Consider the following 17,052-nt stretch of genomic DNA (forward strand, 5'->3'; position numbering starts at 1 on the left):
CTAATCTGAATGTTCCTAAATGGAGATCAGAGGATAGTACACTTCTGATGGCATTTTTTTCTTTTAGAAAGAGAGAGTGCAAGTTGCAAATCTGTATGCTCCATGAGGCTAAGATGGTCAGTGACTAGTCCTATATAGAGAATTGCATTTACAGTCCTAAGTTAAAGCAACAAAATTTTTAATTGGTTGCAGCTTGCTCCTCAGATATCACTAATGGCTGTGCTGGAAGCACATGGAACTCGTGGAAGCTGGACTCTTGTCTCATACCTCAAGGGATATACCTTGAGGGAAGCCACACTTTAGCTCTCCAAACATCTGCACAGAAGTCTAAGTGTTTTTATGCTCACTTTATTTGTATTTCTTTATTTTATTTAAGGGTGTGAAGGCAAGTATGTGGCTAGAGAACAGCTTGTAAGTGTTGTCTCTCCTCTTCCACCATGTGGGTCCTGAGGTTTAAATTTGATTGTCAGGTTTGGAGACAAGCAGTTCTACCCTCTGAGCTATCCAACTAACATCATTCCCACATATCACTGGTTAAAGTAACTCAGAATTAACAGTATTCAGATATATTCTCCCTGGTCACCAGTCTCCTCCTCAGTTCAGGACACTCCATTTTAGACTCAGCATGCCACTTGTTGAATTTAAATATGAAGTTGTTAGTAACTACTGAACTTGGTTTGTGGGAAGGACAGGAAGGAGCCTGTAGGTGGAGATAAGGAATCTGTGACCTTTGGAAGAGGATGTGCAGCAGGGTAGGACTCTACTGAAGGAAGACTCTGAATTTTTTTTTTTTGGAAGCCCATGCATGTTCTTCTTGGGTCTTGTATAGGTGTTTTTGAGGCTATGGGTATCTAGAAAGGCAGCAATAAAGAGACTGACTGCATGGAGTTGGGTTGTGTGTTGGCCTCCTCCTGCCTTAGCACCATAGCTATGTTCAAGCAGCCTCCCTTCCTAGGAAACATAGGCTTCTGCCTGTGTGTTTCCTGAAGTTGTTGAAGTTGCTTTATCAAGTCCTTTGCTTTATCATGCCCAACTCCCACATAATCCTTTCTGATCCACTTTGCTCTTTGAAGGTCTTCTCAAACTGCAGATGCTCACTGAGACCATGTGAGTGACTCCTGATTGTATATGCATCTTCCCCACTCGTTCCAAAGGTCTGTGTCAGAGGTGGCTCCTGGCCTGCTGGTCATCCTCTTTGTACCTGGCTCAGTACCTGGAACACAGGTCTTGACATCTCAGTGAATGGACAGTTGATGACAGTCTTAAAGGCTGGATGAGAAAGATGGAGAGCTAAGCACTGTGATCATCTGGTACTTCTGTGGAGCCTTGGTAGTGACGTCATGGTTGGGAGCCCTTCTTTCTGAGTGTCCCTCAGACTAAGAAGAGTCCTTCTGATGGCATATACATCAGAAAACTGGGTTTCTAGTACATTAAAACTATGACCACAAGCATAAAAGCAGAATATGAGTACATAGTGTTGGCATTGGAGAGGAAAGGAACAGAAGAGCAGCACAGGAGATGCCATCTGCTGTGCCAGCCATCTTGAATATCCCAACCAACTGTGAGTGATGGGCTGAGTGTAGACTGGGAATGGTAGGTGCTTCATAAGACTAGAGGAGGAAGCCTACAGGAATGTTAGGCCTTGGTGGCTGGACCGTGGTTTGGGAGAAATTGACACTGCTGATCGCCAAAAACTTGTGACCAGATAGGTCTCTGTGCAAAAGCCCAGACACCTTATATGTTAGAATATAAGTGTGTTAGAATGTGTCACATCTGTTGTTGTGAGCAGGCCACTATCCATCATCTAGAGTGGCAGAGCAAGGGGCAAGGGCAGTGTCACAAAGGAGCAAATAGTAAGAGGACAACAAGCATCTAAGACTCAGCTTAGAGACTGTTGAGTGCTTGAGAGCAGGGGCTGCAGGCTGAGTGAGCAGTATCCCTGTCCCTTGTCCTATCAAAGCTTTCCATGATATAGTGAAAAGTTTTCAGTTGTCAGTGATAACTTTCTGTTCAAATACACAGATGCCTTTATTGTGTCATAAATAAAGCATTTCTTCCCCATTTGTTACTACAAATGAGTAAAGTGTAGCAGAAACATCTCCCACAGCTACTAAAATCTTTCCAATGGCCAGTGTTCGTTCTTTGCTATTTAAGCATATCCCAGTTAGCTATGTTTTTGTGAACATCTGTCTCAGCTCATGCCATTATCTAAATTGATTGGAGTAAACAAAGATGATTGTAACATTCCTTGGTTTTTACCCATTGAAATCAATTTTCATAAGGTGATTTTTCTCATGTTACTTTAGATATTAGGTTTACCAAAGCTTACATGGGGTCAAATTACAGGGAGCTCCCTAAAATTATTGCTGTAACATACTTTCTATTTTCTATAGTGCCAAGCAGTCTTACTAATTTCCTCCACTATATACTAGATAAGCAAGCTATCCAGTTTGTAGATAGTGGTCAACCCTACAGAAAGGTGGGTACATATATGACCTATGCACAGACGTGTGTACATACTTCATCCAACAATGGCATGCAATACTAAGATTTTGCTCCCACAGAGAATACCAGACCCTAAACAAATATTTAAATAAGTAAAGTTATGTCTGATAGTGACAGATGCTCAATCAGATGAATGGATGGAAAAGGGCCTTCAGAAGGGAAGTCGAGTTTTTGAGAGCACATGCTGTAAGCGTCTCTCTGAAAATCCAGATCATGTCTAGTCTCTTGGCCTGGTAGAGTTTGGTATTTAGTCTTCATATTTATCAGGAGCTTTTGCAGAATTAACCTTGTCGCTACTGTTTGTGGTGTGGAGAATTATAGGTTTTTTTTTGGGGGGGGGGACAGAGACCAGTAGTATAGGAGCTGAGTTATGTATCCAGTGCTGGTGACATGACCTAGAAAGTTCATTGGTGGTTAACCTAGTCCCACGGGATTTAGAGGCTTAGAACAACGATCAATTTTTTAGCTTCTGAGGGTGAGGGATTTAGGGGCAGCCTGACTGGGTGACTCTGGCTTAGGATCTGTCACAGATCTGAAGGAAGCGGTCAGCTGGTTGTGCTGCAGGAAACTTTGCACAGGTATAGAGAATAAACTTTCAGGACAGCTGTGTCACATAGCTAGCACCAGCTGGCTCTAGTGTCGAGTGAGTGAGTGCCTTGATTCTCTTACATGTGGCCCATTCTTTGGAAAAGCTTCTCTTCTTGGTGTGGCCTCTTTGGTAGATTTTGACAGAACCAGTAAACAAGAGCGAGCATGCCCAAATCAGAAGAGGGAGTCACTGAAGTCTGGTATCTCATCTCAGGTGCTGTGTGCTAAGCTTTAGTTACAGGTTGCTAAAATAATAATAATAAAAAAATTTTACACCTACCAATTGGAGTTCAGAGTGTTTTCAAAACTGTTGCCACAATGGAGGGGATGCTCTCAAAGCTGCTTTGGTGAGGTATGGTTGAGCAGAGCAGGAAGCCCCATAAGATGCTGACACACCTCCTTGATCAGCATCAGTGGACTCTACTGAAGGACTTCTGACTGGGATGCCCGTGACAGCAGTTGCTTGTTAGAATGCTATGGACCATCCTGACAATCTCTCTGTGAGGTGCTGTGATCCAGGGAAGGATCCAGCTATGCTGCTGATGACAAAGTGCTATCTTCTGGTTCTGTGACACCTGTGGGAAGCTGGTGGGTGCCAGCAGAGAAGTACATGGCTGGCCTTGGGGGAGTGAACTGCCCAGACTCTCTCACTATGTTCTTCTTCTTCTCTCCTAGTCTTTTCCACTGCGAAGCTCTCTATCTGGGTAGCCGGAAAGGAAAAACATTCTAGAGGCCCACCCCTGTATCACAAAGGAGTTTTGATGGGGTTTTTTAGTACAGTCAAATTAATACCATAGTTGGACATTTTGGCAATCTATGCAAAAGTTAAAAATTATCTTAAGATCAGAGATCTATAGAAAAGACTTAATTTAAGTCATGTATAGTTCCAGTAGTATTGAGCCCAAAACAGGAAGATTTCTGAGTCTGAGGCCAATCTGAAATACAGTCTGAGACACTCTTCAGAAGAAAATGAAAAAACCCCAAACCCAAACCACTTAAATTGTAAAACACTTAGAAGAAAACTAAGCCTTATAAATGCAAACAGAAAACAGGTTAAAAAAAAAAAAGACAAGCTGCAGATTGGGAAGAGAGCCTTGCAATATATTTATCAGCCAATGAACAAAGAAAGAAATGAACAGAAACTAAGCTATGAAGCAATTCACAGATATCAACTAAATAAGAAAACTCTCTGACAACAGCAACCATCAAAGACATGCAAGCGAGCCCTGCCCTGGGCTCGGATACATGCTATGATGACCCTGTAGAAGCACTGCTAGATCCAGTGCTAGACTGGGTGCAGCAGCTGGGGTCCTCTAACACTTCCTCGGAGAAGAAATACCAACTCACCATTTTTAAAAATCAAATTAAACATACACTTACAACCCGATTGAATCATTTCTATTGCAAAAGAAAGCCAAGGTTTTGGTTCACATAAAAACACACATGCAACCATTGTTGAATGTTGGGTAGAAATGTAAATGGCCAGCCCTGACTTTTAATTTTCATTTTTTTGAGACAAGATCTCTACTATGTATTCCTGAGACTATGATCCAGAAACCACTATGTAGCCCATGCTCACCTTGAACTCAGGTCCTCCTGCTTCAGCTCCCCAGTCCTGGGATAGTGTGCATGTGCTGTGACATCAACGTTCTTGACTTGGTTTGAAATTAGAAACAAAGCATTCAGTCTTTCAACATTAGCTAGTGTGTTAGCCATACATTTCTATATATGCCTTTTACATAATAAAGGGGGTATGCATTTCTACTCTGCTGAAAGGAGTAAACACTGTCAGGGGCTCTGTGCATTTACTATAATGAGTATGGAGTCTCCCCCCTCTGTGTGTGTGTGTGTGTGTGTGTGTGTGTGTGTGTGTGTGTGTGTGTAGGCCAGAGAACAACATCTGTTGTCTCCACAGTCATTCTTCATCTTATTATCTTAGAGAGTGTCTCAGAGAACCTCTCAGAGTAGTTGGCTGAACTGTGTGACCAGTGAGCTGGGCAGATCCACCTGACCTGATGCTGACCATTGTGTGCTAGGTGCTCACGTTTGTCCAGCAGGCACTTTATCAACTGGGTCATTTCCCTAGTTCTAGTCCCTTCCTCCCCCTGGTAACCTACACTGCATGACTTTTAAGGGCTGAAGCAGCCTGGTATTCTCCTGTGCTAATGAAACTCCTTTGTAGCTATTAGGTTTCCAGCTGTGTGGCTGGATGGGTCTGTGTATGGTTTCTCAGTCTTCTTCATCTTTGCTTATGGGAGGTAAGATTCTTGTTCCTTTTGTGTCAGGGCCATGTTGTCCTAATGATTGGTCATTTGTGTGTAGTAGATCTGATTCACTACTCCAATATCAGACTGGATTGTCAGTGAGTTTTTTCTTCTTTGGCACTTTTTGGCATTGTTGTATTTTGTTAGGAATTGCTTGTCATCAGATTAATATCTGATTGTTGATGTCTCTCTGAAGGACATTAAGCAAGTTGCTCATTGTTTCTGAGCCTCAAGTTTTCTTACATCTATAATATGGGTAAATTTGAAGACTAGTCATGTGCACATTATAATGTAGTATACAGTATACTAACTACACTACAAAGCTGGAGTAATCAAAGCAGCATGGTATTGGCAAAGTAGTCAGATCAGTGGAATGAATTTGAGAGTCTAAAAAGAATATACATCTAGATTTTGTGTATATACATCTAGATTTTGACCAAGGTGTTAAGAATATATATTATAAAAGCAGAATTTGGAAAACACAGTTTTTTAAAATGAAGTTTAACTACTTAACTAATTAATTAATGTTCTGGGAAGGTTTAATATATACCTGCAACAGAATACGACTCAAATGCTTTCTCTCAGCCGTTATAAAAACCAATGCAGCATGAATAAAAGATGTAAATGTAGATCAAATAGAAAAAGAAAACAGGAATGTTTGAAGACTTTGGGATGTTTGGATAGGAGCCTAAAGCACAGGACACAAAGCAAAACCTGACATGTGATTCCATCAAACTGAAAGGCCTCTGGAGATGATCCTAAGGTAGTGAGATGTCTGGAGAGTGGTAGCAAAAAGGATAGGCATTGATGTATCACAGAGACAATGTCCAGGACACATGGATCACTCTCTGCATCAATAGCAAAACCCAAACAACCCATAAAAAGTAGGTATCTTTGAAGGACATGCAGAAATTAATAGTAGGTGTTTTTAAAAGACCCAACACCACTAATCTGCAGAAAAAGCCAAATTCAATCACAAGAATATCATTTCACCCCAGTTAAGAAAGAAATAACACTGATAAAAAAAGATTAGAGGTAGTTTTGTACACCAATTTAAAATAAATAAACAAGTGGCTACTGCTGGGGGTGGAAGGGAGCAGGTGCTGGCCCAGAAAGGGAGGAAGGCAGCCCTGCTACAGAATGTAAACTAGCATGGTGATTATGGCAAACACCAAGGAAGCTCTCAGAATGATACACTAGGACTGCCACATGATCTGGCCCACTGATTTCACTCCCAGGCAAATGCTGTGTTCACAAGAGATAGCTGGACCCTCAGCTTATTGCAGCAGAGTTCAAGTAGGTAAGAAATGGAGACAGCCAGGTGTCCATCATCTGACAGATACGTGGAGAACATAGCCTGGGCAAACAGTTGAATATTATTCAGCTGCACAACTAGAATCCTGTCTATCGCATGGCAACATGGATAGAAATAGATAATTTACTGAAAAAAGCCAGGCACAGGAAATCAAGTGTCCTGAGGTTCATTTGTACATGGCATATAAGAATGTTGATCTCATATAAACTGAGGAGAAGTATTAACCAGAGACCAAGGAGATGAGGGGAGAGAAGGACAGGAAAAGTAAGCCTGCTCCTATGAACAGTAGACTCAGAAAGCTAGAAGAAAAGATTTTAAATGTTCTTCTATGAATAAATATGTTTAGCCCAATTTAAACATTATATAATGTATACACAAATCAAAGTATAACATGAGCCCATAGAGATTTTAATGTATCAATGAAAAGCTCATTTAAATAAGAAAAATAAACATCCTTGATTTTAATGGATGTGACATATAGATATCAACATATCTATTGAGCTAGCATACTGTACCCTATAAACTTGTACAATTCTAAATTCATCAAAAATGTGCAACTATAGGTCTGCTGTGTCTCAGCTGATGAGGTTTCCACGGCAAAGCTCTGATTTAAACTCTCAGCGTAAGTGGGGCGAGTGGCTCATGTGCATTATCTCAGCACTTGGGGGATGGAGGAGGTTCAAAAGTTCAAGGCCATCCTGAGCCACATAGTGAATTTTACACCAGACTGAGAACATAAGATCCTGGGCCAGACATGTGTTAAGTGAAAAACAACAAAACATTGGTCACTGTGTCCAGCATGGCTTGGATCTATAAACCTGACTGGGGAGGCAAGGGAATGAAGAAGGCCAGACACTAAAGAAGAAACAGACACACAGACACAGAAAAGCATGGGTCTGATGGTCCCTGTGTACTCTGGGGAAGTGACACCCAGTCGTCCCCAGCACACTGTCCCCTTTGAACTTGTTATTGTGTGGATCTCAGAAGGAGGGGTTGGCCTTAGATAGAGCTCTCAGTGGTGCAGCAGTCTGAGTCGTAAATATCTGGAAGGAAGAAGCTGCAGTCACTGGTTTTTGCACACACTGGTCAATTGTTAGTAAACACTTGTATGTACTGCTAACATTTGCACTTGGCCCAGAGGGAGGCTTTGACACTTTCCTATGGGACTGAGGCATTGGTTGTTGTCCATGTCAACAATATACATTCATTCACAACTTCATTTTTTTAAATACATTCACTTAAGGCTTCTTCAGATGCCCATGACCAGCTATTAAATACTGCACAGTGTGTGTGTGTGTGTGTGTGTTTGTGTGTGTGTGTGAATATATAATTTAATACTGAATTATTTAATTTTTTGTTGTATTTTTCTTTACTATGCTATGCTATTTTAATCCTTTTTTTAAAAATAAATATGGTCAGTGCCAATAGATGCTATTTAATTTCTGGCTCTCCGAGCTCCATGGTGGTTGTTAAAATTTACTTTACTTTTAATGCTTTTAATGTTTACTTTCTTTCCATCTCCTCCCCTTTTTTTCTTCCCCTCCACCACTCTTTCATCCCTGACCACCTCTATCTGTCCTTTCTCTTCCTTCTTTTATTTCTTCCTTTAAGACAGGATCTCACTGTGTAGCCCAGGCTGGCCTTGAACTCTTTACTGCCTTAGCTCCAAAATGCTGGGACTTCAAGGATCTAGTCACCAGGGCCCAGATATATTTTAAAAATGATCATTTAACTTGGATACCTGTGGTTCATTAAAGAGGAGAATACATAGCACACTTAATAAGGTTATTATCTCACAGTTTCAGTTGTTCATTTTTGGTTGTTTTGATCTTCCTTTTTCTTCTTTTGCCTTCTTTCCCTTTCTTTTCTTTCTTTTTTTTAGACAGTAGTGTACTGAGCACCACATGCTGTTCTGCTTCACTGAATGCTGGGTCACAGGCTAAGCTATCCACTTTTTTTTTTTTTTTTTTTTTTTATTTTTTTTAATCAGATACAGCTTTGAAGGCAACTATATAGCAAAAATGCCAGTCTTCCTATTCATTTGAGAACTCTAAAATAAACAAAACAAAACAAAACACAAAATAAATCAAAACTTCCACTTGCTTTAGTTAGCAAGACTTATGTTAGGTTGTTTGAAAAATGATAGATACCATCATGTCAGAATAAAAAGCACAGTAGTGTATAGTGCATGTGAACTATGGTTGGGAGTAGACAGAAGATGTGGGAGGAGGGGTATCATGAAAACATGCAGAGGAACACGTGGTCTTCTGGGAAATGTGTTAGTTACTTTGCAAACGTCAGGCTAGGGATTGCTAATCCTGGGGAAACACAGTAACACTTTACTCTGTTTTGTGAATTGTAGCTGACTTTGGCCTGGCAAAGCAAAAACAGGAAAGCAGTAAGCTCACATCTGTGGTGGGAACGATCCTCTATTCTTGGTAAGAATGATTGTTTTATGGCTTTCAAGTGACGCACTTAACTATTTTGGTTTTTGTCATTATTCCTGACTTGCAAAGAAGATAGAATTAAAAAAGGAAGTGTATTTAGTAAGTTTTGTGTTCCTAGGTAGTTCACATGAAAATAATTATGCATCCGTATGTATTTAGAGCAACAGCTATAGGAATAGCTCATTTATAACCTATCTCTATCCATTCGGGGCTATCTTCTCTAATTTCTGATTGAAATAGTCATGAACACATAAATCTGCAGATGCATGAGGGCAGGAGTGGCCCAGAGGATGCCTGGGGCAGCCCATCCCCTGACTTGCGTGCAGCAACTTGGTACCTTCCTACCTGGGGCAGGATTTCTGTGTCTTCTTACCTGCCCTGTAGATGGACAGTGACAAGGCCTGGGTCAATGCTGTTGCATCTTGAGTAGATGATGAGGCAGTTGCTTTGACTCCCGTCCCAAAGGCTGGATAGGTAAGTAAGTGTTCTGCTTGATGAACAGACTCCTGTGACTTATTGCGAGCACTGTGAAGGTTCCTTTGACAGCTGTTTTCACAACATGAGACTGATATGTGGCTTGTCACATGGCCTCTATCTGTGTGAACATGCAAGAGAGTAAGATGACATATTCTCAGAGAAAATTTCTGAACTCTCACTTAACAACCAACCAGCCAAGAAGCCTACAATACTCCTGCATCTAGCCAACTGCTATAAATGGAATCCCAGGAAGAGAGCTAAAAATGATCTTAAGGATGTTGCAAACTTGTCTGGAAACAATAACGCTGCTTTGCCCAGTCCCTTCATGAAGCATTCAGAGACACGTTTGCAGAGGATGGGCTTCTATTTATCTTACCAGAACTGTGCGGGTTTGCTTTCGAAACTCACTAGTGAGAAGATGAATAGACATTGCCAATCTTCCTAGCATTTCTTAGACACTGGGGCTGATCTTCATGCTAGAGTTCTTAAGCACAGGATGGCCTACTCGGAACTCAATCCTGGGATAATTTTGTCATAAAACATTAATTAGTCATGCATTCAGTCTCAGCAGATCTCACTCCCAAAAGTGCATGACAATGAGATACGGAGTTAAATTTCAGTTAGTCATTATTTGATATTACATTTTTATTGCCAAGAGTATGAACTAAATTTAGAGTGCTAATACAATAGTACTAGGTTTTTAGTTAGTGTAATGATGCTAGATTTCATTATGACACATGCAGATATGTATATTTATATATGTGTGTGCATGTATGTGTATGAGTATGTATATATGTATATCCATGTGTGTTATATGTATTATCTTACTTTGCTCAGATTTGCCCCAACTACCCTGCTCATCCATCTCCTGCTAGTTTCCTTCATTCCCTAAATTATGTCCCTTATGTCTTCATGTTATGTATGTATGTGTAAATATTTATGAATATAGACTTGAATTTAGATTCTGCATATGAGAGAGAACACTTGTCTTTTTACCCTATCATCTCTCTCTTGTCATTCCTCTGCTCTCATTAGACTCCTTCTCCTCATCTCCTAGTCCCCCTTCTACTTTTATGCCATTAATTAATTCATTAATTCATTAATTTACTTATTCACTCATTCATTCAAACCTAGAATCTGCATATGAGAGAAAACATAAGCTTAGTCATCTTTCTAAGGCTGACTTGTAATGTTGCCCAGTTCCATTGGTTTTCTTGCGGATGATGTCACAATTTCATTCTTCTTTACAGAGGATTAAAATTCACACACACACACACACACACACACACACACACACACACACACACACACATGCACACACGCACACACACACACTCCACTTGTATTTTCTTTACCAATTTATCTGTTGACAAACATGTAGGCTTATTCCATATCTTGGCTATTGTGATCAATTCAACATATAGTTGGACTTACAAGCAACTCAGTGTTTTCTCAAATTATTCTTTCCAGTGTTTTAAAAAAATGTTTATAAGTGTCTGCCTGCAAGTTATGTACAAACACTATATGTATCTGGTGCCTGCAGAACCCAGAAGAGTTGTTATGCTTTACCATGGGGGTTCTGGGAACAAAACCTAGGTCCTCTGAAAGAGCAACAAATACTCTTAACTGCTGAGTCATCTCTTCAGCCCCTGGACAATGTTTTAAAGTGTTCATTGTACAAATCTTTTACCTTCTTGGTCAGGTTTATTTCTTGATATTTTATTATTATTTTGAAGCTATTATGAATGGATTTTTTTCCTGATTTGCTACCTGGCATGTTCATTATTGGCATATAGAAAAGTTAGTGACTTTTATATTTTGTTTTTATGTCTTGGCATTTGCTAAAAGTATTTATCTCTTTATAGTTTTTATTGGTATATGCTAATTATACATAAATATGGATTTCATTGTCATATATATATTATGTATTTTGATCATATTCTCCATTCAATCCCCTTTCTTGTCCTTCCGTCTCTGAACTCTCTTCTTCCCAATTCGTTTCTTTTCTGCTTTCATGTCCCTGTTTGTGATTCATGAGCTGAGGGTTGTTTACAGAAGCACAGACCACCTACCAGTGGCTACAAATGCATCTCTCTCCCTTAGCCACTGTGACATGCCTATCAATTCTCAGGGAGCGTGAGACTTTGTGAGCCCCTCTCTCCTAGCAAACACTACTTGACTATAAATCCTCAGGGAGAGGTATTCCTCATAATTATAAATGATGGTTAGAGCCATGTGCTTAGAAGAAAATATTGTGAGACATTTTCCATTGGCATTCTCCTCCCAACCCTTCTCTGTTTCTTCAGATCGTCAAAGCACACATCTCTGGAACCCCTCTCATTCAGATAGTTTTGGGACTGACTTTCTGTCTTCATTCTGGTCTTTGCACAGTTGCTACTTCTACCCAGTTTTCCTCTGATCACCTGTGTTGCTTGTAGATTCGTTTCCCATATCCTGTCTCTCTCTGAGACACATTGTATTATGCAGGTGGTCCCCAGTGTGTGGCCTTTTAACTTAACAACAAGACAGAATTGGCACACATCCAGTGGAACTGTATTTTAAAGTTTTCCCTTTCCTGGACAACTAATATGCTGCAAGACACCTTTGAGATGTTGGGTGGGGGCTTAAGGCCACCTTAGTTTCTGGGCAGCCACACAGTTGAGGCCAATACTTTACACAGTACCATGTATCTAAGCTTTCACATGCATAGGTAAGGTGTGATATGCATCTTTGACTTAAAACCTTTTCAACTTACAAGGGACTATGGGGTGTGACCTTATTATAGATGAGGAGCCCCATTTCATCTGCTTGGTCATGAACCTTCCCCCCATGTGTCCCCAAGTCCTACTGTGGGACTGACAGGATTTTAGTAAATATTTCCAAGTGACGTGAACTAGGTTAAGTGAGAGCAAGCCATTCCTTACGACACTGGATGAGAGATTAGTGCGCTAATTAAGTAGCTTCTTGAGACTTGCCTGGTTTGGGCTCCATGAAACCTGAAGTGACCACTGTTGGTCTAAGTGTGTCACCCCCTTGAAGACAAGGCCTGTGTTACTTTATTTTTTTGATTAATTTATTTTATTCTTATAGTTTCCACAGTTACCGGGATGGCAAATAGTAGAACTGAGCACACTAAGAATAAAGCGTGGGAAAATTTGGAATTATTGTAACGTTCTTCTATAGTTGGCACATAATTCTGAGGGAAATTACAAGGGAAGTGCCTGCAAAATAAGGGTATAGTACTGATGCAGGTGAGTGGCTGGCTGGAGAGGACAGAGAGAGCAGAAGCAGCGAACAAGGTTGGGACAGCTGTGTGTATGATGGAAAGACTTCTAGAGACAGCGTCAGTGAGACAACTGTACTTTAGTGTTTCAGGGGGAGGGGATGTATGGACTTTTGAGGTTATGGTTGGTCATAACACAGTGCCTACCTATCATATGGGCAGGAAGGGCTGATTGTTCATAACACAGTACCTAATTGTCATACAGTCAGAAGAGCTGAGCAGGATCTACATGCTGGATCATGACACACTTGGAGGAAACTCTGTGCAGGGTCATCATCCAGATAAGGTCAGGCACCTGTGCTTAGAGACACTCCCCGGATAAAGTCAGAGGAGAAGGGGAAGCACCATTGAGAGAGAGAGTCTTCCATTTTGCACCAAGCTTGGAGAGCCATTTGGGCATGGTGGACTGCTGTGTTAATAGCAGGGTCATCCAATAGGTGCTCAGACTAGAATTAGACTACCTGGCTTTAAATTGAACCTCATAATGCTGGCCTCAGTTTCTTTGTCTACTGTATGGGTATAATAACATCATACCCATCTCTTTGGACTGTTGTAAAGTCAAATGCGACATTCATGTCTTGTGTCTGGTAACCATTAAGAGCTTGCTGACACAGAATGATTGTTAATGACTTGTGCTTAGCCCACACCTAGGAAGGGAGGTGCTCATGGGAACAAACAGAACAGATGGCCCCAGGAGTCATATTTGCTTTCTCATCGTTAGAGTGCAGGGAATTTATCTAAGCTGTGTTTGTAGCTCCTCTCCTCTCCCCCATCTCTGATTTTGGTCCCTTGGTGGCTGCTTTAGGATTTTTATGACAACCAGGCCAAGGAGCTGAGAGTTCCAAGAGGAAATGAAGCTGTCGCTAGTGTGCAAAGACAGAAACTTGTGGGGCAGAACTGTGGTGTCTGTTATGATTCTTTGTGGCAGGATAAGATTACCTGAATAATGTCACCTATCTCTGGCCCCCGAGCTCACCCAATCTCTTGAAAATCCATAAACAGGAACACACGAACACACAACTCATGTACACAAATACACACACATGTGTACACATAGATGTACACATGCACACACACTCTGGAATGGGGGAGAAAAGAGAAATGGGTGGGGGGCTTTGTTATCTCCTTAGGTTAGATAGCAGAGGGTTTTGAGACAGCTCAGAATTTACTTGCATTAATTGCACTTAAATTCTAAGTACAACTTGAAGACTCAGTGGAATAGGTCATGTGGTCTCTTGGATGCAGATAGGATCTCCTAAATAGAAACTGATGGAGAATAGCACAGTCTTTGCACTGTCTGCCTCTAGTGCTCAGCACATAGCTTTACTGGCTGATACTTGTCGCACATGTATGCAGAGCTTATTGAGTGGCAGACACCGCCAAGCACAGCCTTTTAATCCTCACGCCTCTGATGAGAGCAGTATGACTCACTTCGGTAACCTTCAGAGAGGCCAAGCATTCTTTCCTGTTACACATCTTGTAAGAGAGGAGCTGGAATCTAACAGCCATAGTCCAGCCCCTTGCACCTCACCACCTGCTTCTCTGCCTGTCCTATGGGCCTTGAGTAAGCGGAGGACAGGCCTGGTGTGTCAGAAACAAAAATTTTGTGCCTCAGTTGATGCTTTGCAAGGACAAGTTTGGTTTGATTTTTTGGGATATAGATTTTTCTTCAGATGGAGTGTTTAGGAGAGTGTGTCCTTAAATGTGAATAAGATGAGTAAGATGACTATAGGAAGTCAGAAGAGCATAAAAGAAAAGTCTTTTTAAAAGAGTGGGGGTAGTCAGAGCATATGAACACAGAATAAGACATAATTGACCACTTCAAGGAAGAGATGAAAAACAATTGATCTCTGTTACATGACTATGTTTAGCTTGTCTAGTTTTAGTTATTTATTTTGGTTTCTTTTTAAAGAGTCATATTTCCACAATTTAAATTTTTTAATTTTATTTTTATTGTATGTATGTTATATGTAGCTTGCCAGCATGTATAGCTTACATACTGTATACTACTGTATAGTTGTCATAGAGAACAGAGGAGGGCACTGGACTCTCAGGAACTGGAATTAGATCACCGTGAGCCATGTGTGAATGCTGGGCACTGAACACAGGTTTTATGGAAGAACTTCTCTCCATTCCTGAATTTTGATTTGTAGTGAGAGGATCTTACCGTGTGAGAGGTCAGGAACGTTTTATGCACATTAGGATGGCTGCAAGCTTTGGCAGCTTCATGCCTCTGCCTCCAAAATGCTTTTCACCTTGTCTTGTCAGGAGGATAAACTACAGGGAATAGCTTACTCAATGGTACATCTCTTTATGCTAATGTATCTAGTAGCTTCCATAGTTAGTATTAATATTCTATACTAATAATTTTAAATTTAATAAGTTTTTCAACTTAGTTGACATTTTAGGATGTCCATAACACCATAGAAAGAATATCTAAACATTTTACCTACAGGCACTTTTCTAAGATCAGCACTACAGGGAGTTAAATTTAAGTTAAACTTATAAATTTGACTGATATCACTTTAGTGACAGGGCTTAGGAGGTGGGCAATAGCTTTTGAAGAATGTGGTATTCTCAGATGACCTTCTCTGCTCCTAAATAAAGCCTCTCAATGTGCTTAGGCCTCTCCCCTGTTGTCTCCTTTGCATTCAGTTCTGGTTGTAATAGCAGAGTTGACAGAGTCTGTGAATGTGATGAGCAGTGTCCTGGAGCTGCAGCCATGAGCTAAGCAGTTGGGGCTCACCACATAGCATTCTCTTCCTTCAGCAGCCAGGGGACGTGCTGTAGATCTAGAGGAAAAAAATCCAGGTTTACTCTCTGAAATGATGCATGTATCCACGTGTATGTATGAGAGGAAGAGTGGGAGAGATCACTACAGTTTTACATAATGAATTGTTAATGATAGATGGATACGATTTGCTGCTTAGCAGGGAGTCAAGAAATATCACTTATTCTGAAAGCAGCAGCCTCATCTTTAGAAGAGTGCTTGCCTTGCTCTTCCCCCGATCTATGCACATGGCTTAAATGCCTGGTAAGCCTCATTACTTCAGACATCTTGCTTCCTTAACTGTCTATATAGGTGGGCCAGCCCTAGTGTTGCTGCCTCTGTTTGCGACTCAGACTAGCTCATGCCGGGTCTGCTTTGAGCAGGAGGATTTGGTGCCATGGGAGGTGAACCCTCAGCAGGAAGGAGGAGAGGGAGTGTGATGAGAGATTTGTAGCACTGTCTTGTCCTCTCGCTTTACTTGAAGCTTGTTCCTCTGTACTCACAGGAACCTGGCACACATCACCTTGCATTCTTGTCTTTCATCATTTGTCTCTTTTGTTTCACCATTTGTCGGTTTGCTCTGCAAGCATTCCCTGAAGCAAATATTTGCTAGAGTTGTTGATTCTGGAGGTGAACCTGGAGCACATGTGGAGGAGGTGTACAGCTAGAAGCAGAGAAAGCAGCATAGAGAAGCATTCTCGGTGGGCTCTTCTCTGTTCCCATGCTTGTTGCAGAACTCAGGTGCATCTTTTATCTAGAAATCCCCTTCCCTAAGGGGGAAACTTTCCTAAGTGTATATTCCTGCCAGTCAATGAGGGGCCAGTCCTATGTACATGAGCATGCCAGGCCTCTCAAGCAGCAGACAGGGTGGGCCTCTGCCTACACAGACTGCAAATGGATGGAATTTCTATATGTTTGGGAGAATTAAGACCAAAGGGTCAGCAGGACACACATGACATTTATGTTGACTAGAGATGCATATTGATAAACAAAACAGAGATATAGTTGCAGGGATAGTCCCCAAGAGCTCAAAGACTTTGTATATGCCAAACCATGATCCCTCTTTTCTGGAAAAAAAAAAACCCCACAAACAAAAACCAAAGCTAAAGCTTTCCCCTCATCCCACAGATAAACTCATCTGTATTGACAGGTGAGCTTCACCAAAGAAGACCCACCTAGTTAAAAGGAATGAAGTTACCCCCAACACATGGAGGGTCCTCCCCTCCCGGTCCTGATTTCTCTGGTCTGGCAGTCATTCCAGGACATTTACAAGTGGTTGTGATGACATTGATCTATCTGTAGAGGGTGGGATGGCCCTCTGGGAAGATTCCTACTCCTCATAATTGCTTTTGTTCAGTCTCCAAGGAACAAGAACCCATGTTTTATATTCAGAAAAGCCTTTG

General features: G+C 41.1%; 1 protein-coding gene across 3 annotated transcripts in view; it reads left to right on the forward strand.

Moving 5' to 3' along the window:
• Nucleotides 1–17,052, forward strand: part of Nek10 (NIMA related kinase 10) — a 176,329-nt gene that overhangs the window by 70,246 nt on the left and 89,031 nt on the right. For all 3 annotated transcript variants that reach the window (XM_076931584.1, XM_076931585.1, XM_076931586.1), the window contains one exon: nucleotides 9,035–9,110. In XM_076931584.1, coding sequence (XP_076787699.1) covers nucleotides 9,035–9,110 — 76 coding nt within the window. The remainder of the gene's footprint in view (nucleotides 1–9,034; nucleotides 9,111–17,052) is intronic.

This window comes from Arvicanthis niloticus, chromosome 3 (genome assembly GCF_011762505.2).
Source record: "Arvicanthis niloticus isolate mArvNil1 chromosome 3, mArvNil1.pat.X, whole genome shotgun sequence".
Classification (NCBI taxonomy): domain Eukaryota; kingdom Metazoa; phylum Chordata; class Mammalia; order Rodentia; family Muridae; genus Arvicanthis; species Arvicanthis niloticus.